Below are 27,431 nucleotides of genomic sequence, written 5' to 3' on the forward strand. Positions count from 1 at the left end.
GAACTGCTGCTGAAATGACGCTCCGCTAGAACTTTGTCGACAACACGTTCCGGTTGGATTGTTGAACGAGAAGGTGAACGTGTTGGAATGCTACATGCTAGATCTGCTGCATCTGCATGGAATGGTTTGAGACAGCTGGCATGGAAGACAGGGTGGATGTTGCGTAACCAGTGCGATAACTTCAGCTTGTAGGAGACCTTGCCGACTCGAGAGAGGATGAGCATTGGACCTTCATAACGCTGTAGTAGTCCCTTGTGTGCTCGTTGTACTCAGTTGAACCTTCTCAACTGATCTGTCTTGAGTAGAATTAAGTTACCAACTTTGAAACGATCTGGTCGACGACATTCATCAGCCCATTTCTTCATCCGTTTCGACGCTTTTCAAGGTAAGATCTGGTAATTTCATTATTGTCTTGCCAAAACTTAGCAAACTTGTATGCCCTTGGGCACTGTCCCTGATATCCTGAAACAATAATATGAGGATTTAAAGGTTGTTGGCCAGTAATAAGTTCAAAAGGAGTCTTGTTGGAGGAAGAGCTCTTCTGAAGGTTGAAACAGAACTGTGCGATATCAAGTAGATTCGTCCAATCCTTTTGGTTGGCAGTGACAAAATGCCTGAGATACTCCTCCAACATGGCATTAAATCTTTCAGTCTGCCCATCTGTTTGAGGATGTTCGCTGGTCGAAAAGTCAAGCTGAGACCCAAGTAATCTGAACAATTCGATCCAGAATCTCCCTGTAAATCTTGAATCTCTATCCCTAACAATGTTCTTGGGCACACCCCAATACTTGATGACATGCTTGAGGAACAGGTGCGCTATTTCTTCTGCTGAACAATATGTCGAGGTCGGTATAAATGTAGCATATTTGGAGAAACGGTCCACAACCACAAGGATGGACCCATACTCTGCAACCTTCGGCAAACCTGAGACAAAGTCTATAGAAACACTTTCCCAAGGCCTTTGGAGGACTGGAAGCAGTTCCAGTAGCCCGATTGATTTGTCGTGCTTGATCTTGTCTTGTTGGCAAATGAGGCAGGTCCTCACATAATCTAACACATCATCTAGATATACCACAAGAAACTTGTTGACGTACGGTCTGAAGAGGTCGTTCATCAAGGTGCAAAATGTCACAGATGCGTTCGTAAGGTCGAAGGGCATGACTAAGAACTCATAAGCACCATACCTGGTAGAACAGGTAGTTTTCGGCTCATCTCCATCTGCAACCCGTACTTGATAGTACCCTGATCTCAAATCCAACTTGGAAAAGTACTTGGCTACTCCAAGTTGATCAAAATTATTGGCAATCACTGGAATCGGATACTTATTATTGACGGTAACCTTGTTCAGCGCTCGGTAGTCTACACAAAGTCGCAATGACCCATCATGCTTCTTCTGGAATAAAACAGGCGCCCCCATAAGGTGCCTTCGAAGGTCTGATAAATCTAGACTCCAGAAGTCCATCAAGTTGCTTGCATAGCTCAGCTAGTTCCGGAGGACTCATCCTGTATGGCCCCTTTGCAGGAGGCTTGGCACCAGGTACTAGTTCGATTTGATGATCAATCGGCCTACGTGGCGGTAGGGTCTTCGGAAGTTCTTCCTGCATAACATCATCAAAACTCAATCAAAACCTATTTTACCAATGGGGGAGTTGAACTATGGTCCTGATCATCAGGTTCAACTCGTAAAGTAGTAAGAAATGTTTGCTCACCTTTCTTCAACCCTTTCTTTAACTGTAGAGCTGAAATCTTCTTTCCCTCTTCTTTACCTGTAGAGAGAGGAATGAAGCTTGGACTTTCACCTAGCATACCCAAGGTGTTGGCAAATGGCATCGGTATGACCCTGTTCTGTCGCAAAAAGTCCATCCCAATGATAACTCGGAACTCATCGAATGGAACTGCGAGAAGATCTAGCTTACCCTTCCATGGACCTATCTTGACGGCCACAGACTTGGCCGACCCTTGTATAGGAGTGGTCTCGGAGTTAACAGCTTTCATACGGCTTGAATCCTTTTCGAGCCCGATATTGAGGCGCTTCGCCTCTGTAGGGGCAATGAAGCTATGTGTAGCTCTCGTATCAACCATTGCCTGGGTGGTCTTACCACCAATCTCCACATCAACATACATGAGACCCTTACGCTGACGGATCTTCTGAGTCTCAAAGGTCAAATTCATTGCATTCAACAAATACATTGCTCCCATGTGAAAAGATTCATCCTCATCTTTCTCACTTAAACTCTCGTGACTAGGGTCACTCTGGGAAGCTAACAATGCGTTCAACTTGCTTCTTTGCGGGCACTTGAACATCTTATGAGGAACACCACACAAGTAACACAAAATCTTACTACGGTGATTGTTGGATTGGGTACATGTGTTCTTCGAAGGGGAGGAATCCCATTGGCATCTCCTGCTTGGACTGTGTCTAGATCCTCTATTTTTACCTTTGGAAGACCCATTGGTGCGTTCACTCTACGGAGAGTACCCTTTCGACTGATTGGATACCTTCTTTCTACTCCCATCCACGGCAGAATAGTCCGTCAACCGTTCAGCTGTGGTAATAGCAGTTGTGAGATCTTGCACACGCTGCCTCTGTAGTTTTGTCTGAGCCCAAGGCTTAAGCCCTTCTGTAAATGAGAACAGCTTGTCTTTCTCTGACAAGCATCAATGCGGAAAATTGCTTGACGTAGTCATGCATGGTACCTGTCTGTTGGAGTTGCCTCAACTTTCTGCGGGCAATGAACTCCACATTCTCGGGTAAGAACTAATTCTTCAACTCCTTTTTGAGGTCTTCCATGTATCAATGGAGCATTGGCCACTCTCTATCTCGATGTACTTCGTTCGCCACCATAGCTTAGCGTCACCTGCAAAATACATAGAAGCAGTTGTTACTTTTACCTCTTCTAAATTCGGTCGAGCTGCACGGATGTACTCTTCCATATCAAACAGGAAATTCTCGAGCTCTTTCGCATCCCGTGCATCACTGAAGGCGCGTGGCTCGGGGACTCGCAAACTCGAGGGAGAATCATCACTACCGGTAGGCCGTTCGTTACCAACGACTCTTACCAGAAGACCTACCTTAGTAGTGAGCTCCATAATCTGTTCTTGTAAAGTGGCTATGGATCCTCGGGTATCTTCCTCGAGTCAGTCATTCTAGCTCTAAATGTCTCGGATTTTTCCTCCAGCATGTTCTGGCGACCATCTAATTGCGCAATACCATCATCTATACCGGATAGCATACCTATATTTTCCTCTAATACCTCAATGCGTTCCTTGTTTGTACGTGGTGCTGGTGTGTTTGGAGCGGGTTGGTCCGTAGTACTAGTAGTTCTTCTTGTCATCGTTCGCGTGAACTAAATAGAATCTCGGGGGAAGAGCTAGGGGGAATACCAACTGTGCTCAAACAACTGTAGCTCTGATACCAACTGTCACGGCCCTATTCTTTCGAAGTAAGGTCGTGTTGTGCAAGGGGGTCAAATCCACTTGCAAGTTTGTAAAATTATCGTACACCACACACACGTAACTAACAAACAAGTAAATGAGGTAACACGAGGCAAAGCCCGGAGGAAACTTTGTTGATATAATATTGATTACACGGGGTAACGTGTTACAAAAGCAATAGATGCGTTACAAAGCAATAGATGATCCTATGACACGCGGGAATTCCACGGAGCTAGGTTTCAAGGGCTTCAACAACGTAAGTGTAGGCGAGGGATTGGGATAGCACTGACACCCTTCCTACAAAGTGTATGCTAAGTCTTTCCCAGGTTTCCAGAAGGAAACATCAAAAGTGAAAGCCGGTCATACTCCCTTATTACGAAAAAGCCACTAAGCTAACAAATGTGCCCTGGCACGGGACTGACATGGCTTCATAACGAGCCTTACATAGTATTACATGGGTGCTCCCGGGTGACTCCGGGGCGAGCTACACCTAAATTCTAGGTGTCAGAGTACATGGCCGTTACACCGGGGCCTTTTTCAAACAAATGGGCCCATGGGCTAAATTAAACCAATCATTAAAACATGAATTACATGAATATTTAATCAACTCAAACACCATTCCAATCACATAATTAAAGATAAACATATCAAATATATATCAATGTTAGGATCGAGCATTTAGTCTGAAATATTTCTTTACGTGTTTCAATCAAGGGTCATTTTGGATGGTCCAAAATAATTTAGAATTTCAAAGCGCATCGAATTGAGGATAAATGGATAATCGTTAGGATGGAGATTTTAAAATCAAATAATCCTTTTTTTTTTCTTTTTTAAAAAAAAAAAAAAAAAAAAAAAAAAACAAAGTCCTAATGAAAATTTAACCCCTAAGTGTATCATTATTGACATATCATCTTTTACTAGTGTTACCCCAATTTCCATGTAAATCAATAACTAATTACCATAATTAAGATGACATTAGAACAATTGGTGTGTCGATAACAACTCACAAAGAATTCATCATCATTAGTTAGTCCTTTTGTTTATTTTTTTCTTAAAAAAAAAATCTCTAAATGTTTTTTTTTTATATAGTTTTAGTTTTGAAGAAAGAACATGTATATAAAGAAAAAACCACGATCTTACCTATATCCAACAAATTCTCCAAAAAATTTCATAGCTATCATTCAACCAATCGATATACCCTCTCCGAAAAAAAATAAATAAATAAACAAATTGTTAAAAAAAATGTTAACCCGTGTTTTATTTTTCAATTTTAATTACCCACGGATTAATCTTGTTCTCATCCGATCCACCCATCCACTGAAATTAACTAACTCATGACTCATCCGTGTTTAAGATCGTTACTTCCCTAAAAAAAATGGAGATAATGCTTTCAAAGAGAAAATAACTGCATCGTCATAATCATAAAAGATGCTCATCTTCTTGTTAAGATTTCTAACAAAGAAGTCGATTTTCGAATTAGCAGCGATTTATGAGGTGGATTGGCCTTCATCTTGTGCTACCATTAAAGCACCCAATTTGAGGTTGGATTCTCTTTATTTTTTCTTTTTTTTTTAAATAGATAAAATCGAGAAGAGGAGTAAACGGCAAATATTTGTAAAGTTCATCGTCAAAAGGCCATCCGAAGTAATGGGTTCCAAACCGTTGGCTTAGATCAAGAAAAAAAAACACCAGATTTTATTTTAAAAAAAACTTACTGATTTTAACAACAAAGGAATTTTCCACAATCTCAACCATAGATCCTTGTCGTTATACAAACAAGTCTCATCTGAGGCCTGGGATGATCTAAGATTGGCTCTCCTTTGATCTTTAAAATTCCAACTGCTCCTTAAGCATTCAGAGTTTTCAAAACCTAGCAAGTTCTTTGCTTCAACAGACAAGAAAAGAAAAACAACCAATGTCGCTTAACGTTCCTCAAGGACCTTGAATGGGTAGATCTGAATTCAGATCTTCTTTGGCTTTGATCCCATCTTAACAACCTGATGTTTTTAAGAATTAAGAGTTTTCGGCTGAACCGAACCAACAATTCTAAAATTTGCTTCGATTGGTTTTAAGAGAAACCGATGGGATTACTTGGGAGATCGGACTGATCGATCTATAGTAATTTTCTTTAAGATCGAACAGGCTTCAAGAGAAATCGATGGGATTAAATGGGAGGTCAGACCGATCAGTCTCTGTTTGGAGAAGATGCAGTTGGGCAGAAACCAATTTGAGAAGATGGTGTGCTATAAAAAAATGATTTTTTTTTTTTGCTTGTTATACACTGGCCCAATGTTACTGTGAACAGAACCTAAAAACAAACAAAATTTATTATTATTAATTTTTTTTTTAATTCTAGATCTTTAAAGGCTCGATTTTTATGTGTTACACACCAACTCTAACAGCCTATTGTTGTTGTTAACAGCAAAATTTAAAATAAAAAAAAAAGATCAAAGATAAAAATTAAAAATTAAAAAAAAAAAAAATAATAAATAATAAATGTTGTCAAGGAATACATCGCACATCGGCTATCAAATAAAAATAGCAAATCAAGCACACACCTAAATTTTTAATTGAAATATACTTATACGTGTAAAAAAAATCATGGTCCAAAAATCATTATCCCATCCTCAATAAGACTATTCGTTTGAAATCTCGCATTATATAGTCATTCCGAATGACTTTCGATTGAACCATAAAAAAATGATAATATGCAAAAGCAGAATATCCATAATCCAAAAACACAATCAATAATTGAATGAAAAAAAAGGAAGGATAAAAATGAAAACAAAATAAACAGGCAAACTAATAACTAGAAATAAAAATAGTCTAGGTCGTTTTACCAATGCTCCCATACTTGGGGTTTTTCAAGTCTAATCCTCAAAAGTCCCCAGTGGAGTCGCCACTGAAAGCGTCATCGATCCGCGGGGTGCGCAAATCCGCTTTTGAGTTTTAAGGTTTGGGAGTCGCCACCTAGTTATTACGGTCTAGGAACCAAATATAGACTCGAAACGGATAAAAATAACTAATCTACTAAATAAAAACTGAATCTGGGGATCACATTACGGGGTTGGAAGGTGTTAGGCACCAACCCCGCCCGGCCAACACCGGTCTTTACTTATCTCAAATAAGAATACATTGCTAATAAAAAACCTAGATAAAAAAAAATAAAAGAAATTTTACCTTCGAACGCAATGATTCTATTCCCTCAGATCTGATAAAATCACTACTTGTACCGTACTCTTTTCTTCGTTCTGTCTCCAGATCTGATTTCTGATCTCCGAGGTAAGGTATCTCTTTCTTAGATCTGGATTCTTCAAAAAAATTTATGAATTTTGAGGTGTTTTGGAATGACTTCTAGGTGTTTTTCAAGCTAAAATCGAAGTATGGGTGTTAGGTAAGAGTTGACACTTCAAAATTAGGGTTTATGGGAGGTTAGGAAAGCTTTTTGACCTACTTCTCTTAGGGTTTATTATTTGATACGAAAATAGGTTATTAGAACCCCTATTTATAAATTTTTTTAAGGGTTTGTTTAGATAGAATTAGTGTTTAATTATAGTTCTTTTAGTTAAAGTTATATTTTAAGTAGAATTGTTTTAGGTAGAATTGTATTTTAATTAGAATTATTTTGGGTAGAGTTATATTTTAATTATAATTGTTTTAGGTAGAGTTATATTTTAGTTAGAATTCTATTAAATAGAGTTATTATTTAATTAGAACTCTATTAGGGTTTTGACTTTTGGTCTTATTTGATTGACTTTAAGATTTTGATTTTAATCTTACTTGATTGACTTTAATATTTTGAATTTGGTCTTACTTGATTGACTTTAATTTTGACTTTAGTCTTACTTGATTGACTTTAATTTTGACTTTAGACTTACTTGATTGACTTTGTTAGTACCATGTTTTGTCAATTACAAGGGTGGTCGTGTGATGTCATGATGTAACTACTAGAAACATTATTGTGTATTCATAACTCAACAACAAATCCAAAATATATCAAAACCAATCAAGGTCAAGGGTCATCATCATCCGTGGAGCATCAGAACAGGTATACCTCAAGGGGATCAGAAGCTGTCGGTAGGAGTAAAGGATCCACCGCCAGCCACCGATCGAATATTTTGAGATATCTTCTATCGGTGGCAAGAGCTCTAATCTGTCAGTCCCACCGATAGAATATTCATCGGTCCCACCGATGAAGATCTTGACGGTTTCACCGTTATCCACCGACAAATTAACATGGGATACCTTCTATCGGTGGCAGAAGAACAACCCTGTCGGTCCCACCGATATATTAGGCATCGGTTCCACCGAAGATCACTTTATCGGTCCCACCACCATCCACCGTCAGAACTAATGAAGGAATTTTCATTCGGTGGCAGAAGCATACTTCTGGCGGTTCCACCGTAAAAGTACTCATCGGTCCCACCGATGAAGCTTGGAGGTTCCACCGTCAGTACTGCCGAAAACGCTAAACGGTAAGATTTTCGACCGTTATGATTGGTCGGTGCCACCGTTGGAATTTATGTGCCACCAACAGAAAGCCGTTAAGAGCTCTTCCTATAAAAGAAAAGCTCTAGGCCTCTTCTTGGATTGATCAACAACTTCGAAGTTCAGCCCAAGCCAATAAGCATACTTTAAAAGGCTTAAGGAAGGAAGAAGAGTCGTGAAGGGTAGTCGAAATCATGCATATCAAACTACCTCATCTTAGTTGATCAAGCTCTACTTACTCCACCCTTCAAGAGTTACATTCTAACATCGAGCGAGGCAAGAAGCCATTGTTGAAGGAAGTAATGAAGAACTGAAGAACAACACACTCACTTCAATCGTCATAACTGTGAGTTTGATTGTTCGTATCTTAAATTCTAAAAATATACTTGTAATAGTTCACTTGATTTCTTCTTCAAAATCAAGCACTTGATTGAGTTGCGGACTCAAGTTGAGTGACAAAGGTTATTGAGTTTCCTAAGTATAAAACTCAAGGAGTTTGAGTGGATGTGGTCCATTCAATCGTAGGGTTGCGGAATTAACCCGAAAAATTCTGTGTGCGATTTAAGGTGAACCAAAAACCTCAAGTTTTAGTGGATACCAAAGAACCATCAATTTGGGTTCTCTTGGGAGTGGATGTAGGCACGGGTGCTGAACCACTATAAATCGTGTGTCTCATATCTTATCTCAGATCCTCTTATCTTTATACCAATTTGGATGCACATCATGACTGATCATATCTTGCATGAATATCTTGCTTCATGAATGCTTTAGTGAATGCTCCCTAATCAACTTACTCATTAAAAATTCATTCACATCCTAATATTCACATTCAGTAGAATTATAAAATAGTCCTATTCACCCCCCCCCTTTAGGTCACTATCTTGTCAAAGCTGGTAATTTCAATTGGTATCAGAGCCGGTTGCTCTATAAAGGTCTAACCACCCTGAGTGATTCGTGACCTTACACCATGTCTAGAGCCGACAAATGGTCCTCGGCTCGTCCACCCATGTTCGAAGCCATTAACTATGCTTTCTGGAAGAATAAAATGATGATATACATCAACTCACTAAGTAGGGATGTGTGGGACATGATTGAGGAAGGTTGGGAACCTCCCGTTGACATCATCGAAGTAAATGGTGTCACTACTTCTGTTCCAAGACCATCAAGAAAATGGACAGAACAGGACAAAATAGACAGTAGCAACAATTACAAGGCTCTAAATGCCATTACGAGTGCCATTTCTGACGATGAATATCAACGGATATGCACGTGTCAATTGGCTAAGCAAGCATGGAAAATTCTAGAAGCCGCTCACGAAGGCACGAGTATAGTGAAAAAATCTAAACTTCAACTCCTCCGCACCCAATTTGAAAATATCAAAATGGAGGAAAGCGAAACTGTCCAAGAGTTCTACGCACGTCTAAGTGACATCTGCAACTCTATGTTTTATGTAGGTGACACTGTCCCTCAAGGTAGAATTTGTCCAAAAATCCTAAGATCCCTACCCAAGAGATTTGCCTCTAAGGTCACCTCAATTGAGGAATACCGAGATGTGGAAACAATGACCGTTGAGGAACTTAAGGGGTCTCTCACTACTTTCGAACTCCATCTCGAGGGGCCTCCCTCAAAAGGGAAGACTCAGGTCCTGAAGACATCCTCTTCAAAGTTTACAACCAAGCGAACATCGCATATCGGATCTCAATCCTCCTCCCATGATCATAAGAAGATATTGATTGAAGAGGATAAAGAGACTGATTCGGATGAGGAAGACTTAGCCCTGTTAGCCTCTAAGTTTCAAAAATTCTTCAAAAGAAGAGGACCGGGTAACACTAGTAGACGTAATCATCCGATAGATAGACATTCACCTATAGGTAGAACCATGTCTAAACCAAGGGAAGATACTGAGTGCTACACATGTGGCGGTCGTGGTCACTACTCAAATGTGTGCCCCTCTAAACCCAAATCCAAAGGTCCACCTAGACCTAAGAATAAGGGCACAACAATGGTTGCTAAGGCCACATGGGATGACTCTGAAGAATCTGGAGACGAAGAAGAACTAGGGTCTCTATCAGATAATGAAGATCAAGACACTCTTCGAATCCTTATGGCTTCTACCACTGTCAACATTCCAGATGGGGATGAACTTGAACGAGATCTGGACTGTGAAAGTCAGAATCACTCCTTGGTCACTTCTTCCTCTGATGAAGAAGGAGAAGATGAGGACAGTGATGAACTTGAACTCCAATCGGCATTTGACCAACTGTTCGTTAGTCATGTTAAACTGACCAAGAAACATAGTCGAGAAAAACTCCAAAAAGAACAGTGGCATGCCCAATATGAGGAAATGTGCAAGGAAAAACTCTCCTTAGGACTTGAATTAGAAGATATTAAGACTCAGCTCTCTACAACCTTAGAAAGACAGTCTAGCTTGCTCTCTACATTTGAAACAGTCCTGATTGAGAAAGAGGAGATGGCAAAAAATCTTCAACAACTCAAGAATCTCCTCTCGATGGCCAACTCCACAATAACTCGTCTAAACTTAGAATTAGTTAATCTCCGTGATGAAAACAAAGTTCTTAAGTTTGACGTCGATAGACTGCAAAAACAAAAGACTAGACTTGAGTATAACTACACTCATGGTAGCTTGGAGTTACAAAAACTTCTAGGAGTGCAAAAATCCTATGGAAATAAAGGAGGAATAGGCTATGACAGTTATACTTCTGCATCTCCTCCATCTCCTCCTACGCTTGCACATGGAGAGTCATCAAACACTCAGAAAGACTCCAAAAATATTATCACATGCAACTTCTGTGGTAGAACGGGCCACATGAAATTTGAATGTATCAAATACAAAACTATCTACCACGCAACCTCTCAGACGTCTATTGGTAAATCTTTATCGGTTGAACAGAAGAAGCATGATAAGGGAAAGAATCCGTTGGTGAATAAAGTTGAAAAAACAAAGAAAGAAAAGTCACCAAAATGGAAGGGAACAAAGAATTCATCTTCTCCCAAACAAAACAGCAATATTGGGGAACTCTTCAAACAGATTGCCTATCTAAATCTAAAAGCTAAAGCTCTTGCTGAATCCAGTATGGGTAATCAAAGTGGAAGAAGGTACCAAATGAAAAATTCTTCCTCAAAGTCACCCAAGAAGGGTAGGTCCCCTAACAAAAGCTCACCTAGTAAGGAGGACTCTCCTACTAAATACAATCCCCCCAAGACGACTTTACAATGGAAAGTCAAAAATGGGGACAACAAGTGTCTTGTAATTCACACAGCCCTCAAAGCTGGGAATCATTCGCGTTGGTATCTTGATAACGGTTGCTCCCGACACATGACGGGTGACCGTAGTCAATTTAGCTACTTGGTTGATTTTGATGGAGGATCAGTTACTTTTGGTGATGGCAGCACCGCTAGGATTATTGGGCGAGGAACTGTCAGCGGCCATGGATTGCCTACGGTGGAAAATGTATTGTGCGTAGATGGTTTGAAGCATAATCTTCTTAGCATATCCCAAATTTGTGACAAGGATCATCGTGTGAGCTTCAATCGTGAAGTGTGCGAGATCTCCACGCCGAATGGAAAAATTATCATGAGAGGCCTTCGCACTTCTGATAACTGTTATGTTATCGAAAATTCAAGAGAGACCACAGTTAGTAACATGGCTCAAATTGATGAAGTTCAGTTATGGCATCAACGTCTTGGTCACGTTCACTACAAGAACCTGTTTAGACTTGCCTCAAAAGGGTTAGTCAGAGGATTACCTAAATTGGGTAAACAAGCAAGAGATGTCTGTGGGGAATGTCAAATTGGTAAACAAATTCGAAGTACCCATAAAAAGACAACCACTCTCGCAACCTCGAAACCTCTTGCGCTTTTACATATGGACCTTGTAGGTCCCACTAAAGTACAAAGTCTAGGGGGAAAGAGACATTTCTTGGTGATCGTTGATGATTACTCTAGATTCACCTGGGTTGCGTTTCTAAGAGAGAAATCAGATACTTTCGATGAATTCAAAAAGATCATAACGCGTATCCAAATAGAAAAGGAATCTGTTGTTGGTAGAATAAGAAGTGATCATGGTGGAGAGTTTGAGGATAGTCGATTCACACAATTCTACGATGATCATGGAATTCGACATGAATTTTTTGCTCCGAAGACCCCTCAGCAAAATGGAGTTGCTGAGAGAAAAAATCGCGTTATTCAAGAAATGGCCACAGTCATGCTACACAGTAAACATCTTCCTAAAAGTATGTGGGCCGAAGCTGTAAACACTGCCTGTCACATCATCAATAGAGTATATCTCCGAGCAGGCCTGAATAAAATAGCATATGAACTATGGAACAACAAAACTCCGAGTGTTAAGCACTTTAGGGTATTCGGGAGCAAGTGTTATATCCTTAGAGATAGGGAACATTTGGGAAAGTTTGATTCGAAAAGTGATCCAGCAATTTTTTTGGGATACTCCTCAAACAGTCGAGCCTTTCGAGTATTCAATCAGAGGACCTCCGCAATTCAAGAATCCATCAATGTGGTGATCGATGATCAACCCATTCAGGAGAATGGTCCCTCTGACACTGAAGGTGAGGATGAGGGAGTATTCCCTCTTACATCCTTGCCAGCCCCAACGTCTCTAGTTCCAGAAACACTACCTGTTGTCAAGGGTCATCTTGCCAGTCAAATCGTTGGAGATCCTCACATCGGAGTAAAAACCCGACGGCAACTTGAGACGTTAAATAGTCATCTTTGCTTCACATCCAAGTTGGAACCCAAAAATATTGATGAAGCCCTCCATGATGAATACTGGGTCCAAGCCATGCAAGTCGAACTTCTTCAATTTCATAGGAATCAGGTTTGGCAGCTCGTACCAAGGCCATCTGACAAAAATGTCATTGGGACTAAGTGGATTTATAAGAACAAATCGGATGAACTTGGCAATGTTGTCCGAAATAAAGCTCGTCTGGTTGCACAGGGCTACTCTCAGATTGAGGGGATTGACTTTGATGAAACTTTTGCCCCGGTGGCAAGACTTGAGTCAATTCGAATTTTGATGTCCATTGCATGTGTGTTGAAATTCAAACTATTCCAAATGGACGTTAAGAGTGCATTTCTCAATGGCTTCTTAGATGAGGAAGTATATGTTGAACAACCAAAAGGATTTCTTGATCCCAAACATCCTCACCAAGTATTCAGATTGAAAAAGGCTCTCTACGGTCTCAAACAGGCCCCCCGTGCCTGGTATGAAAGACTGACTCAGTTTCTACTCAGTCATAAATTTGTTAGGGGGAGCGTTGATAAAACGCTGTTTGTTCAAAGAATTGGTGGCGACACTCTCATTGCTCAAATCTATGTGGACGACATTGTGTTCGGATCCACCGCCGAAGGCTTGGCCAAAAAATTTGCTCACCTTATGCAATCCGAAGCATGGTTGGTGAACTCAGCTTCTTCCTGGGATTGCAAATTAAACAACTCGAGAATGGCCTGTTCATTTCTCAGACTAAATATGTGCGAGATTTGGTAGATCGATTTGGCTTAAAGTTTGGTAGAACACATCATACTCCTATGAGCACCACTCTTAAACTTTTTAAAGATCCTTCAGGTAAAAGTGTAGATGAGCATCTTTACAGGAGTATGATTGACAGCCTTCTCTATCTTACAGCCAGTAGGCCCGATATCTCTTACAGTGTAGGCACTTGTGCCCATTTTCAAGCAGATCCTAAGGAATCTCATCTCCTAGCTGTTAAGAGGATTATCAGATACGTCGCCGGTACCACGGAAAATGGCCTCTGGTATCCATTTGATTCCTCGTCCATCATTGCCGGGTACACCGATGTCGATTGGGCCGGCAACATGGATGATAGAAAATCCACCAGTGGTGGCTGTTTCTACATCGGGAACTGTTTAGTTGCCTGGCATAGTAAGAAGCAAAGTTCCATATCTCTTTCAACTGCTGAGGCTGAGTACATTGCCCTGGAAGCTGCTGTGCTCAACTTCTTTGGATGAAGCAGATGCTCGCGGACTATGGGATATCTCAAGATACAATGAGCCTCTTATGCGATAACACCAGTGCTATCAATATCTCGAAGAATCCGATCCAACACTCTCGCACTAAACATATTGATATTCGGCATCACTTCATTCGTGAACTTGTTGAAGCACACACCATCTGCCTGGAATATATCCCGATTGAAAATCAACTTGCTGATATCTTCACCAAGCCCCTCGATTCCTTACGGTTTAACCACCTTCGGAAATCTATTGGGGTCTGCTCATTGTGAGCAGGGCCTATGTGCACTCGGGATGCCAAAATAAAAAAAATAAAAAAATAAAAAATATATATATAAAAAAAAATGTATGAATTCTAGAGCAGATGTCGGTGGCAGAATGAGCATTTTGTCGGTTCCACCGCCAAATTACTCATCGGCAGATATCGGTGGCACCGACTACTTCTGAAGGTTCGACCGACAGAACGCGACTCTTCATTTTTCAAATTTTTTTTCTCTTTCTTCCTTTCTCCTTTTATTCTCCCTTCGCGCCCTTTCACTTCCCTCACTGTTCCATTGTTTCACTCTCCCTCTTGCTTCGTCTTCTTCTTTCTTCTCTCTCTCTCTCTTGTTGCTTGCCACCCTGATGCTTCTCCTAGCCCTGCTGTCCCTGCTCTCCGTTGGGCTCCTCAGTACCCTAATGGCGCGTCATCGCCAAGCGCGACCTCCTCCAGCCCAAGGAAATGTTCGAAGCAAGCGTGCTTCAACATCCACTACCCCGCCGTCCTCCTCATCGTCCTCCTCTGCTGAGGCCGACGCCTCAGATGACGAGGAAGCTGATCTGCCTCCCCCACATGGCTCACGCCATCCTCCTTCGTCCGATGTCGGCATTGACGATGACCAACGCCAATATATCGAGCGTTTGCAATCCCTTCGCGACCGCCCCATCGTCTGTGAACGCCGCGTGGATCTCACCGTGGTGCACCCTTTTGGCCTTCCTGATCTACTACATCAGATGGGGTGGGAGGCACTTCTGGACCTTGGAGGTGATGTGTTTCCTTCGCGGGTCCGTCGCTTCTATGCCAGTATTGTGAACTCTCGTGACTTTCCTCCATCTCTGGATGTGGTTGCATTCGGCACGCCCACTCAGATCAACACTCATGTTACGGCTGCCACCATTGCCTCCAGATTGGGTATCACTTGCACCTATGTCAGCCATCCCGATCCCATTTCCGACCTAGGGTCTCGCCGGAACGCATATATGGATGTACTCTGTGGGCGCCGGGACATCCAGTGGGTCAAGGATAGTGCGATTCATGGCACAGATCTTCTACCGAGGTATAGGCTTCTTCACAAACTGTTTACCTCGAATCTCTATCCGCGTGCTGGGAACAAGACCGACGTGGCCATGCACATGGCTGATACTCTGTACTGTGTTGCTACCAGTCAACCCATGTGTCTTGCCACCTATCTTCTTCATACGATTGTTGGTTTTGCACTGCCGGACGGTCCTCCGGTAACCTTCCCTATGGCCACCTCATTTCCCAATTGGCTGTTTATTGTGGTCTTCCGGCGGACACCAGTCTAGTGATTCATGAAGACCGGTTCACGGCTGCAACTCTCTCCAAGATGCGGATTGTCCTTCCAGATGCACCTCCTCCACCTGGCTCTGGCCGTCGGCCTGCCACTCCACCCCCTTCGGACACACCCACTTCACCTCCGCCTCCCCCCTCCGATTTTGTGTCTCGGTTAGCTGCTTTGGAAGCCGGCCAGCTCCATTTCGTCCAAGGGCAAACTCGTCTGGAGTCGCGCCTCAAGAAGATGAACCGTTATCTCAAGACTCTTATTCAGGCTTGTGTACCCGGGCACGCCACCTCCGATGATAGCTCTAGCAGTGCTTAATTCTTTTTGTTACATTTTTCTGCTCTTTTGTTGTTTGGTTGCATTGGGTCAGGCTGTCTATACCATCTCCTGTATTTATCTATCTTTTGTACCCACTCAAGTTTCTAATGAATATGTGGTTATGATTATGCATGTTTCCTTTCTGGCATTTTACTATTGTGCTTCTCTACTACTTTGTTGGTTGCCTTGACTGTTGGCCTTGGGGCATTGCACCCTTTGTCAACCCACTGACAAAAAGGGGGAGAAGGAATCCCACCTGTGAACACTTGTTTGAATGCAGGAATATGTCATTACTGCAAGGAGTAAGGGGGAGATATCTGCATCTCTTGTATTTGACAATGTTTGTGCAATCTCCAAGAACTCTCTTGCTTTGAAGTAATTTATATCTTGTATGCGTTATAGTAATATGTATTGTGTAAAATCCTTTTGGGCTCTTCATGTAAGTGATTACTTTTTCCAAAGGGTCACAGTTGGCATTCTAGGATTGGTTTTGTCTTGTAATTGACAAAGGGGGAGATTGTTAGTACCATGTTTTGTCAATTACAAGGGTGGTCGTGTGATGTCATGATGTAACTACTAGAAACATTATTGTGTATTCATAACTCAACGACAAATCCAAAATATATCAAAACCAATCAAGGTCAAGGGTCATCATCATCCATGGAGCATCAGAACAGGTATACCTCAAGGGGATCAGAAGCTGTCGGCAAGAGTAAAGGATCCACCGCCAGCCACCGACTGAATATTTTGAGATATCTTCTATCGGTGGCAGGAGCTCTAATCTGTCGGTCCCACCGATAGAATATTCATCGGTCCCACCGATGAAGATCTTGACGGTTCCACCGTTATCCACCGACAAATTAACATGGGATACCTTCTATCGGTGGCAGAAGAACAATCCTGTCGGTCCCACCGATATATTAGGCATCGGTTCCACCGAAGATCACTTTATCGGTCCCACCGCCATCCACCGTCAGAACTAATGAAGGAATTTTCATTCGGTGGCAGAAGCATACTTCTGGCGGTTCCACCGTAAAAGTACTCATCGGTCCCACCGATGAAGCTTGGAGGTTCCACCGTCAGTACTGCCGAAAACGCTAAACGGTAAGATTTTCGACCGTTATGATTGGTCGGTGCCACCGTTGGAATTCAGGTGCCACCGACAGAAAGTCGTTAAGAGCTCTTCCTATAAAAGAAAAGCTCTAGGCCTCTTCTTGGATTGATCAACAACTTCGAAGTTCAGCCCAAGCCAATAAGCATACTTTAAAAGGCTTAACGAAGGAAGAAGAGTCGTGAAGGGTAGTCGAAATCATGCATATCAAACTACCTCATCTTAGTTGATCAAGCTCTACTTACTCCACCCTTCAAGAGTTACATTCTAACATCGAGCGAGGCAAGAAGCCATTGTTGAAGGAAGTAATGAAGAACTGAAGAACAACACACTTACTTCAATCGTCATAACTGTGAGTTTGATTGTTCGTATCTTAAATTCTAAAAATATACTTGTAATAGTTCACTTGATTTCTTCTTCAAAATCAAGCACTTGATTGAGTTGCGGACTCAAGTTGAGTGACAAAGGTTATTGAGTTTCCTAAGTATAAAACTCAAGGAGTTTGAGTGGATGTGGTCCATTCAATCGTAGGGTTGCAGAATTAACCCGAAAAATTCTGTGTGCGGTTTAAGGTGAACCAAAAACCTCAAGTTTTAATGGACACCAACGAACCATCAATTTGGGTTCTCTTGAGAGTGGATGTAGGCACGGGTGCTGAACCACTATAAATCGTGTGTCTCATATCTTGTCTCAGATCCTCTTATCTTTATACCAATTTGGATGCACATCATGACTGATCATATCTTGCTTCATGAATGCTTTAGGGAATGCTCCCTGATCAACTTACTCATTAAAAATTCATTCACATCCTAATATTCACATTCAGTAGAATTATAAAATAGTCCTATTCACCCCCCCTCTAGGTCACTATCTTGTCAAAGTTGGTAATTTCAAACTTTAATATCTTGACTTTAGTCTTACTTGATTGACTTTCATTTTTTGGAGAATCTTACTCTATTATATCTTTAATTCTTTGGACCCCTAAATGGAGGGTCCCTGAATAAATATCTTGCCAACCATCAACAATTTTGCCTAAGAGCCTGATTGATCGATTTTTTTTGTTAAATTTTTAAACTAATTTTATTAATGTTTCACTTTACATTATTTAATGTTTTATTTATTAATTTCAGAATTTTAAATTTTTTTAATTGAAAAATTACCGTTTTGCCCCTGAAAAGGATTTTTACGTTTCAAGTCGATTTTTGATGTTCCAGGATGTTTTAGAATCGATTTTTTGTAAGAAATTCAATGGGAATATTGGTTTGTGTCATTTATGAAAAATTTTGTACGAAATGATCGTGAACTTTATGAGGGGTATTTTCGTAATTTTGTCAAATTTTGTGACAATTAGTGAAATGATTTATTTGATTTCGATTTATTGTTTTATGTGTTCGAAAGGGTTTTCCTAAGCGTAATGTAGGCTTTAGGGTTGTTTTGATGTTAGGGGTGTTTTGGTAATTTGATCAATTTTTAGTGATTTTTATCATAAAGTTTTTTTTTGTCTGCAAGATGATGATTTCTATGTTTCTAGGGTCATATTTTTCTAGCATAGCTTGGCTTCTACAGTTTTGTCAGTTCAAGATACCTCATCCGAATTTCTAAAGCATATCTGGTAACAAAATAAAGTATTGGAATAAACATCCATCATTGGGAATCATTGCGATCAGGTGGACAAGTTGATTAATTAGGCAAGTGCAAAAATGAGGTGTCTACACCAGATCTCATAAGCTGTAATATGTTCTAAAGTATCTCATACTATCGAAGAGCATATGACATCTAGCAATATCCTAGATTAACTCGTCGCATCCAGATACACAGCAACGCGTTACTCTTTACGGGTTTTCTATGAATATTTTCTGGTAAACAAAATAATTTATTTTTTGTATACTATATACTAATTTCTTTATATCGAAAATACAAACAAGGTCTGATAGTGCTCTTCAGTGACAATTATCTGTCATTTCCATCTATCTATCAATCATCCCATCCATCTATCTATGTATCACATTTTATGTGGCATGACCACTACGTAGAGCTGGAGGCACTGTCCCAACAATCAATAAAGAACATACGTTCTCTCTACCCATCCATCAATTAATCGATCAATCAATTGTCTAACTTCCTATATATCTATCAAAGTATCTTCATCTTTAAAGTTATTTAAAATCCATAGAGCATCAACCAATTCCATTCGATGGTTTTAATTGAGTTAAAAGCCTCGGAAAACGTATTGAAATCGTAAGACGTAAAAGTTGGAAATCTATGAAAATTTGGCTAAGTGTTAAAAAAATGGCTTTTCAAAGTTTTCGAAATCGAAAAGCCCTCGACAACATGAGAAACACCATAAAATTTTTATTACTTAATTCAAAGGAACGCTTAAGATATCGCATTTTGAAAATCGGGAGAAAACGTCGAATTTTACATTTTGTTTTTTAAATCAAAAATCACATTTTGATACAATGAAATTTGGATCTTAAAATCATTCCCAACGTTTCGAAATGGAGGGTAAAACCTTAACTTCATAAAAATAGAACTTAAGGTAATTGGAAATTACTTCAATGTTTCTACTGAAATAAAAATAGGAAATGGGTATGCATACTATATGGAAGCAACACAAATAAAAATTGGAACTAAACTCAACATTTGGAATTTTTTTTTTCCGAATTATTGATTTTTTCGTCGAAACTTGACAAAAATCAATACAAACTTTATATTACTCATAAAATGCTTAAAATACATCAATTAAATCAAATGAACTAAAATAAATAAAAAATAACTATGCAGACATGATCCAATACGTTCAAATATGTATAAATGTGATAAAATAGTCGATCTATCGAAGATCACATGGATTTTCTATGAAGTTTTTGCATGACTAGAAGGTAGAAGGGAAGGCAACCTACTTTGAGCTATATTCGATGGTTGAACAAAGTTTAAGATCGCCTCCAGCCAATCTTCAAATTTTATCTCGAGCAAAAATTGAATTTCGTTGCGTCCACGCATAGTCCTTGATAACGTGTACGACTTTCCTTCTTGCGGCAAATCTTGAATCGTTCTAGATCGGTGTAGATCTGAGTTACAAATTTTGAGGGAAAAGAGATGTGTTTGATTTGGAGAGGAGAATAAGAAGAAATCTGATTTTTCTTATAGAACTCAGATATTTGTAACTCAAGTGGGATGTAAGCATCATTTCGGAAGTTATTTTTCCTGAATGCCAATTTAGATAATCTTATACTCTATTTCGGATTATTTTTCGATATGAATCTAATAGTATAATCGGATTCCTCAAATTATATCTCTAAAGTGTAGTTTACCTATTTGGTAAATATCTAAAGTGAAACTCGATGATTTAGTAATTTTTTCATTCGAACTCGAATTCGAGCGTGCTTATAGGGCATTTTGAATCCAATGACAAAGTCAAATTTCATTAAAGATGGACAAAATAAATTTAGAGTATTTTACAATAAGTCCCTCGGTTAGAATTTCTCCAAATTTCATTATTTTATTTTCTCGAGATACTAATTAGAATTCGGGGTACTACATCCTCCCCTTCCCCCTTAAATAGAATTTCATCCTTGAAATTAAACATACATCAATTGAAGAATAATTCTAGAAATTAAGCATTCCGTTTCTTTCTCCCAAATCAGTTCCTCGACATTGTGATGTCTCCAAAGCACCTTAACCAACGGAATAGCTCGTGACCTCAACATTTTCTCTTTACGATAAAGAATATTTACTGGCCTCTCCTCATACGATATGTCTTCCTTTAGATTCAAGGACTACCAGTCAATAATGTGGGATGGGTCTGATTCATACTTTTTCAACATCGATATATAAAATACATTATGAACCCTTTATAACTGAACGGGTAAAGCCAACTTGTATACAGCCATACCAACTCTGTCTATGATCTCAAATGGTCCTACATACCTCAGTTTTAGTTTACCCTTAATCCCAAACCTTCTGATTCCTCTTCTAAGAGAAACTTTCAAGAATACAAAATCACCGACCACGAACTCTAATGATCATCGATGATGATTTGCATAACTTTTCTACCTGCTTTGTGCTACTTGCAACCTTTCTCGAATTGTCTTAATCTTCTCAGTAGTCTCCGAGACAATATCGGGTCCCAAAAAAATAATATCCCCGACTTCTGCCTAATAATTTGATGATCTACACGGTCTATCATATAACGTTTCAAATTGTGCCATGCATATACTAGATTGGTAACTATTGTTATAGGCAAATTCAGCTATTGCCAAGTGATTCTTCCAGTTACCTCCAAAATCTAGTACACAAGTTCTCAACATGTCTTCCAATATCTAAATAACACGTTCTTATTGCCCATCAGTTTGTGGGTGGAATGTTGTACTCATTTTTAACTTCTTACCAAATGCAACTTGAAAACTCTGCCAGAATTGAGATGTAAAACGTGGATCCCTATCAGATACAATAAAAACTGGGACTCCATGTAATTTCACAATCTCTGAGACATAAATCCTGCTCAGCTTATCCATAGTGTAGATCATCTTGATAGGTAGAAAATGAGCAAACTTAGTAAGTTTATCTACAACCACCCATACAACATCAATCCCATCACTGGCCTTCGGCAACCTACTAACAAAATTCATAATCACGTGCTCCCATTTCCATTCCAGAATAGGAAGTGGTTGCAACAACCTTGCAGGTTTCTTATGCTCAGCTTTTATTTGCTGACATGTCATACAACAACTCACATACTAGGCAATATAGTTTTTCATCCCTGACCACCATAAATTTCTCTTCATGTCCTAATACATCTTGGTATTCCCTGGGTGAATAGAAAAATGTGAATTATGAGCTTCATCATTATGTCCTTTCTCAATAAAACGTCGCGAGGAACCCAAAGTCTACTCTTGAACCGTAGGCTACCATCATCATGAATTCTCCAACTTTGATCACCAAGGTCCTCGACTTTTTCCTGATAGCCTTTTAGTTCTGTATCCGTCTTCTGGGCTTCAATAACCCTTTCAACGATCTGGGATTGTACTCTCATGTAAGCTACATAAGATTTGTTCATCCGTTTCTAAAGAAATGTTAAATGCGTAGTCAGTTGCAGTTTCTAACATTTTTCATTCCTCAACTCTTATATGAGCAAATACCCCATCTTTTTTACGACTTAAAGTGTCTGCTACTACATTGGCCTTACCAGGATGGTAAAATAATGTAAAGTCATAATCTTTCAGGTACTCCATCCATCGCCTCTGCCTCATGTTCAAATCCTTCTACGAGAATAAATACTTGAGGCTCTTGTGATCTGAATACACTTCGAATGTCTCCCCATACAAGTAATGTCTCCAAACCTTGAGTGCATGCACTATAGCCGCCAACTCTAAATCATGGGCCGGATAGTTCTTTTCGTCGATCTTCAACTGTCTCAATGAGTAAGCAATTACTCGACTATCCTGAATTAGTACACACCCAAGTCCCATATGAGAAGCATCGGCATAAATGACATATTTCTCTCCTGGCTTGGGGAATATCAAAATGGGTGCCATGGTCATTCGAGTCTTCAACTCTTGGAATGCTATTTCGCAGCTATCAGTCCATTCAAACTTGATCCTTTTCTGAGTTAACTTCGTTAATGACGAAAGCTATCTTGGATAAGCCTTCTACAAACCTACGGTAGCTTCTTGCAAGTCTGAGAAAACTTTTGATCTCAGTAACTGTAGTCGGTCTCAGTCAATTGATGACCGCTTCAATCTTCGACGATTCTACCGATATCCCATTTTTGGAAACCACATGACCAAATAACTTCACTTCATCTAACCAAAATTCACACTTGGAGAATTTCGCATAAAGCTTCTCCTGGCGCAACCTGTGAAGTGTGACATTCAAATGATCCTCATGCTCAAATTTCTTTTTCGAATATATCAAGATATCGTCAATGAAGACAATAATGAAGACATTCAAGAAATCCCAAATTACTCGCTGCATGAGATCCATAAATACCGCAAGTGCATTAGTCAAATAAAACGGTATTACTAGGTACTTAAAGTGCCCTAACCGGGTTCAAAATGCTGTCTTCGAAACATCCTCCTCTTTGATCCTCAACTGGTGGTATCTCAATCTTATATCAATTTTAGAGAAGTACATTGCACCTATTAGTTGATCAAATAGATCATCAATTCTGGGGAGTGAATAATTGTTCTTTATAGTCACTTAGTTCAGTTTTCTATAGTCGATGTGTAATCTCATTGACCCATCATTCTTCTTCACTAACAAGACTGGAGAACTCCAAGGCGAGCTACTTGGATGAATGAAACCCAAACCTGTCAACTCTTCCAATTGAATTTTTAGTTCCTTCATTTCCGCTGGGGCCATTCGATAAGGTGGAATCGATATGGGTCTAGTTCCTGGAATCAATTCAATTGAAAAGTCAATCTTCCTGATTGGGGTAACCTAAGTAACTCTACAGGAAAGACATCGGGATAGTCGCATACTATTTGGATTACCTCCACCTTTAGTGACTCTTCGTTCCTATCACTCGGATTACACGATTCTGAATTCCCTTAAACTTGAACTTGAACTCTGGCTGTTCCGGCACACCAAACTTAACTGTCTTCGCATAACAATCTATAACTGCATGGTATGCAGCTAATCAGTCCATGCTTAGGATGATGTCAAAATCTTGAAGTTATAAGACTATCAAGGTCAATTCAAACGAACTATCTTATATCTTGAGAATGTACGAGTTACACACCTGATGTGGTATTATTTTATTTCCTAGGGGAGTCATCAATGAAAGTGTCCTATTGGTGTTTGTTGTAAAAAGCTTTAACTTTTCTACCATGCTAGACGATACAAATGAATGTGTGGAATCTGAATCCATCAATACATGTGCTAAATAGTTGTATAACATAATTATACCTTCCACGACATCCTCTGAAGCTGTAGCGTCGGCCTGCGTCATAGCATAGACCCTTGCTTGGGTCATCGAATCACGGGTCTTCTGGGGAATCTTGGGGTATTGTCTCCTCAGATGTCCCAACTCTCCTCACTCATAACATCTAATTGACTCTCTACTGGCTTGACCCGTAGGTGTCCTCTATGATGGTAGTGGAGGTCTAGCAGTCTGAACCTGAGGCCTTGAAGTCTGTACCTGGCTTCTAGTCATCTGACTCCAAGAACGAGTAGCCTGACCCCTACCCTACACTAGTATCGAAAACTACTCTGACCCTGTGGTTGGCTGGTCCACTACTACCCTGAACTACTGGGCCTAAAAATCATCTACCTTTTAGTTGGTGGGGTACCGTCCTCATCTTAGCACTCTGCTCGTGGATGACCTCATTTGTCTGTTCTAGCCTTTGGACTCTCGTGACTACTTCGGAGTAGTTAGTAGTCTCAAAGGCTGCCATCCACAGTTATGTTATCCTGTGCCAACCAATCAAACTCCATCCTCTTTCTGTCCCTACAGCTAGCGGGAACATACTTATCTAAAAATGTTCTTTGAAAGATCGTCCAATTGGTTTGAATTTCCGGTTGGTTGTCTTTCACCGAAGTCCACCAATATGCTGCATCCCTCTGAATCATGAAAGAGGCATACAAGACCTTTTGGGTGTCTGAACATTCCATAGTGCACAAGTATTTATCAGACTCCACCAACCATTCTTTCGTCATAGCGGGGTCGACAGTTCTATCAAAGCTAGGTGGCCTTATACCCCTATACTCTTTCAAAAATACACCCGCATGACCCTGATACGGGGGTCGCACCAACTGCACATGTCTCGGTATCTATGCTGGCGGGGGTGGGAGTATTATAGATACCCAATTTTTGCACTTGCCTGATTAATCAACTCATCAACCCGATCACGACGATTCCCAATGATGGATGATTATTCCAATGCTCTATTTTGTTACTAGATTTGTTTAAAAAATTCAGATAAGGTATCTCAAACTAATAAAACTGTAGAAACTACACTACGCTAGGAAAATATAATCCCAAAAACATAGAAATCATCCTTTTATAGATAAAAAGAAGCTTTAAGATAAAAATCACTAAAAAGTGATCAAATTACCAAAATACCCCTAACATCAAAACATCCCTAGTGCCCCCTTACGAATAGAAAAACACATTCGAACATATAAAACAATAAAATGAAATCAAATAAACTATTTCACCAATTTTCATCAAATTTGATAAAATTATGAAAATGCCTCTCATAAGGGTTGACAATCATTTCACGTTAAAAACTTTCATAAGTGACACAAATCCATAATCTCATTGAATTCCCTATGAAAAATCGATTCCAAAACATCCCGGAACATTGAAAACCGACTTGAAATGCAAAAGTTCTCTTCGGGGGTAAAACAATAATTTTTTAATTTTTTAAAATTTTTAATTTCTAAATTAATGAATAAAATATTAATTAACATAAAGTCAGACCTTAATAAAATTAATTTAAAAATCTAAACCAAGTCAACTCATAAGACTTAAGTTAAAACCCTAATTAAAACTTAATTTGAAGAAACAAAGTCAATCTCATAAGATTTAAGTCAAAATCCTTTTTAAAATCCTAATCTAGAGAAACCAAGTCAATTTCATAAGACTTAAGTCAAAATCCTAATTAAAACCCTATTCTTAAAAGACCAAGTCATCTTATAAAACTAAATTCAAAATCCTAATTTATCTTATATAAAGGGAGACTTAGTCAAATCCTAATTCTTCCAAAAAACTCTATAAATATAGAGCCTCCACAACCTAATTTCGGAGGTCAAAGAAAATCTTAGAAGAAACAAGTCAAAAAGTCTCCTTAGTCTTCCCAAAACCTTGATTTTAAATCCCTAACCCCTTACCTATCATCCAAACCCTAAGTTTTGCTCAAAAAACACCTAGAGACCCTTAAGAAATACCTAGAAATCTATCAAAAAATTAGAAAACACTTAGATCTAGGAAGCAGATACTTCATCTTGGAGATCAAAAACGGATTCAGTGATAAAAACGAAGCAAGGAATCTCATACGAGGAATCTCTCCACTAGATCTGAGGGAATAAATCGTCGCGAACATCTAAGTACATTTTTCTTCTATTTATTTTATTTATTTATTTTAGGTCCTTCAGCAATGTAGTTTTTTTTGAAAAATAGTAGAGACCAGCGTTTGTCAGGCGGGGTTGGTGCCTAACACTTTCCAATCCCGTAACGTGATCCTCGAACTTAGTTTTTTTTTGTAGATTAGTTATTTTTATCCATTTTGAGTCAATACTCGATTCTAGACCGTAATAACTAGGTAGCGACTCCCAAACCTCAAAATGAAAAGCGGATCCGCACACCCCATGGATCGAGAGCGCTTTCAATGGCGAATCTGCTGGGAATTATTGAGGATCAAACTTGAAAAGCCCCAAGTATGGGAACATTGCCATTTAGACCTAGTTTTTTTTGTGTTTATTTTGTTTATTTTTAGTTTATTTGATTCGTTTATTTTTTTATTGTATTATATTCTCTCGGCATCATTTTTAGCACATTATTATGAATATTATTTGCTATGATTCAATTTAGGATCGTTTGGGATGACCCTAAATAATGCAGGATATTGAGGGAATGATGATGTGGAAAAATGGGTGTTGACCCATTTTTTGGATTATTTATTGGATTTGTATTATCCTTTGATGTCCTTTGATTCGATTTTGGATATTTTGATTTGGCATATATTTTTTTATGATTCAATCTATAGTCATTTTGGGATGACTCTAAACAATGAAAAATTCAAAGTGACATATGAATGGAGGATGGAATGATTGTGGTTGGGGTGAGAGTCATGCAATTTTGTTTTTGTTTTAAAAAAATTTTAGCACGTTATTATGCATTGGTGATAAGTTGTGAAATAAATTATTTGTGAGTGATGTGCTAAGAAATAAAAAATTACTTTTTTTTAATGTTGTTCGTGATGAGGAGAGAATTCCAAGAAAAAAAGTTCAAAAAAAATTAAATAAAAAAAATATTTTTTTCTGCGTGGTGTGCCGTTAGTAGAAAATGATTTTTTATTTTTCATCTTCTTCTCAACTAAATTATTTTTAAGTGATGTGCTAAGAAACAAAAAAATTACTTTTTAATGTTGTTTGTGATGAGGAGAGGATTTCAATAAAAAATCGCAAAAAAATATATATATATCTTTATGCATGTTGTGCCGTTAGTAGAAAATGATTTTTTATTTTTCATCTTCTTTTCAAATAAATTATTTGTGAGTAATACACTAAGAAACAAAAAAAAACATTACTTTTTTTAATGTTGTTCGTGATGAGAAGAGGATTCCAATAAAAGTCACAAAAAAAAAGTCATCACCCCTTATCTCAACGATTATCATCCTATCCTCGATTCAATATTCATTAAAATCTCAATTTATTTTGGATCGACTAAGAGGGACCCTTCATTGGACAATAATAAAATAAAATTTTTCTTTTGTTTGAATTAAAAATAAATTTTTCCTCCTTGCTTATTTCAATGTGGGATCATATTGATTATTCTTATGATA

At 39.1% G+C, this 27,431-nt stretch overlaps 1 protein-coding gene across 1 annotated transcript; it reads right to left on the reverse strand.

Moving 5' to 3' along the window:
• Positions 1–361: 361 nt before the first annotated feature.
• LOC147389036 (uncharacterized) lies at positions 362–3,090 on the reverse strand. The gene is made up of 7 exons (XM_086419718.1): positions 2,859–3,090; positions 2,500–2,648; positions 2,136–2,304; positions 1,681–2,039; positions 1,406–1,598; positions 1,272–1,359; positions 362–1,184 (listed from the first exon to the last, which is right to left on the reverse strand). Exons 1-7 carry the CDS (start codon positions 3,088–3,090, stop codon positions 362–364), a joined length of 2,013 nt encoding a protein of 670 aa, XP_086275844.1.
• Positions 3,091–27,431: the final 24,341 nt, after the last annotated feature.

The sequence above is a fragment of the Akebia trifoliata genome, chromosome 12 (assembly GCF_017979445.1).
Source record: "Akebia trifoliata isolate Shusen 1 chromosome 12, ASM1797944v1, whole genome shotgun sequence".
NCBI classification, from domain to species: Eukaryota; Viridiplantae; Streptophyta; class Magnoliopsida; order Ranunculales; family Lardizabalaceae; genus Akebia; species Akebia trifoliata.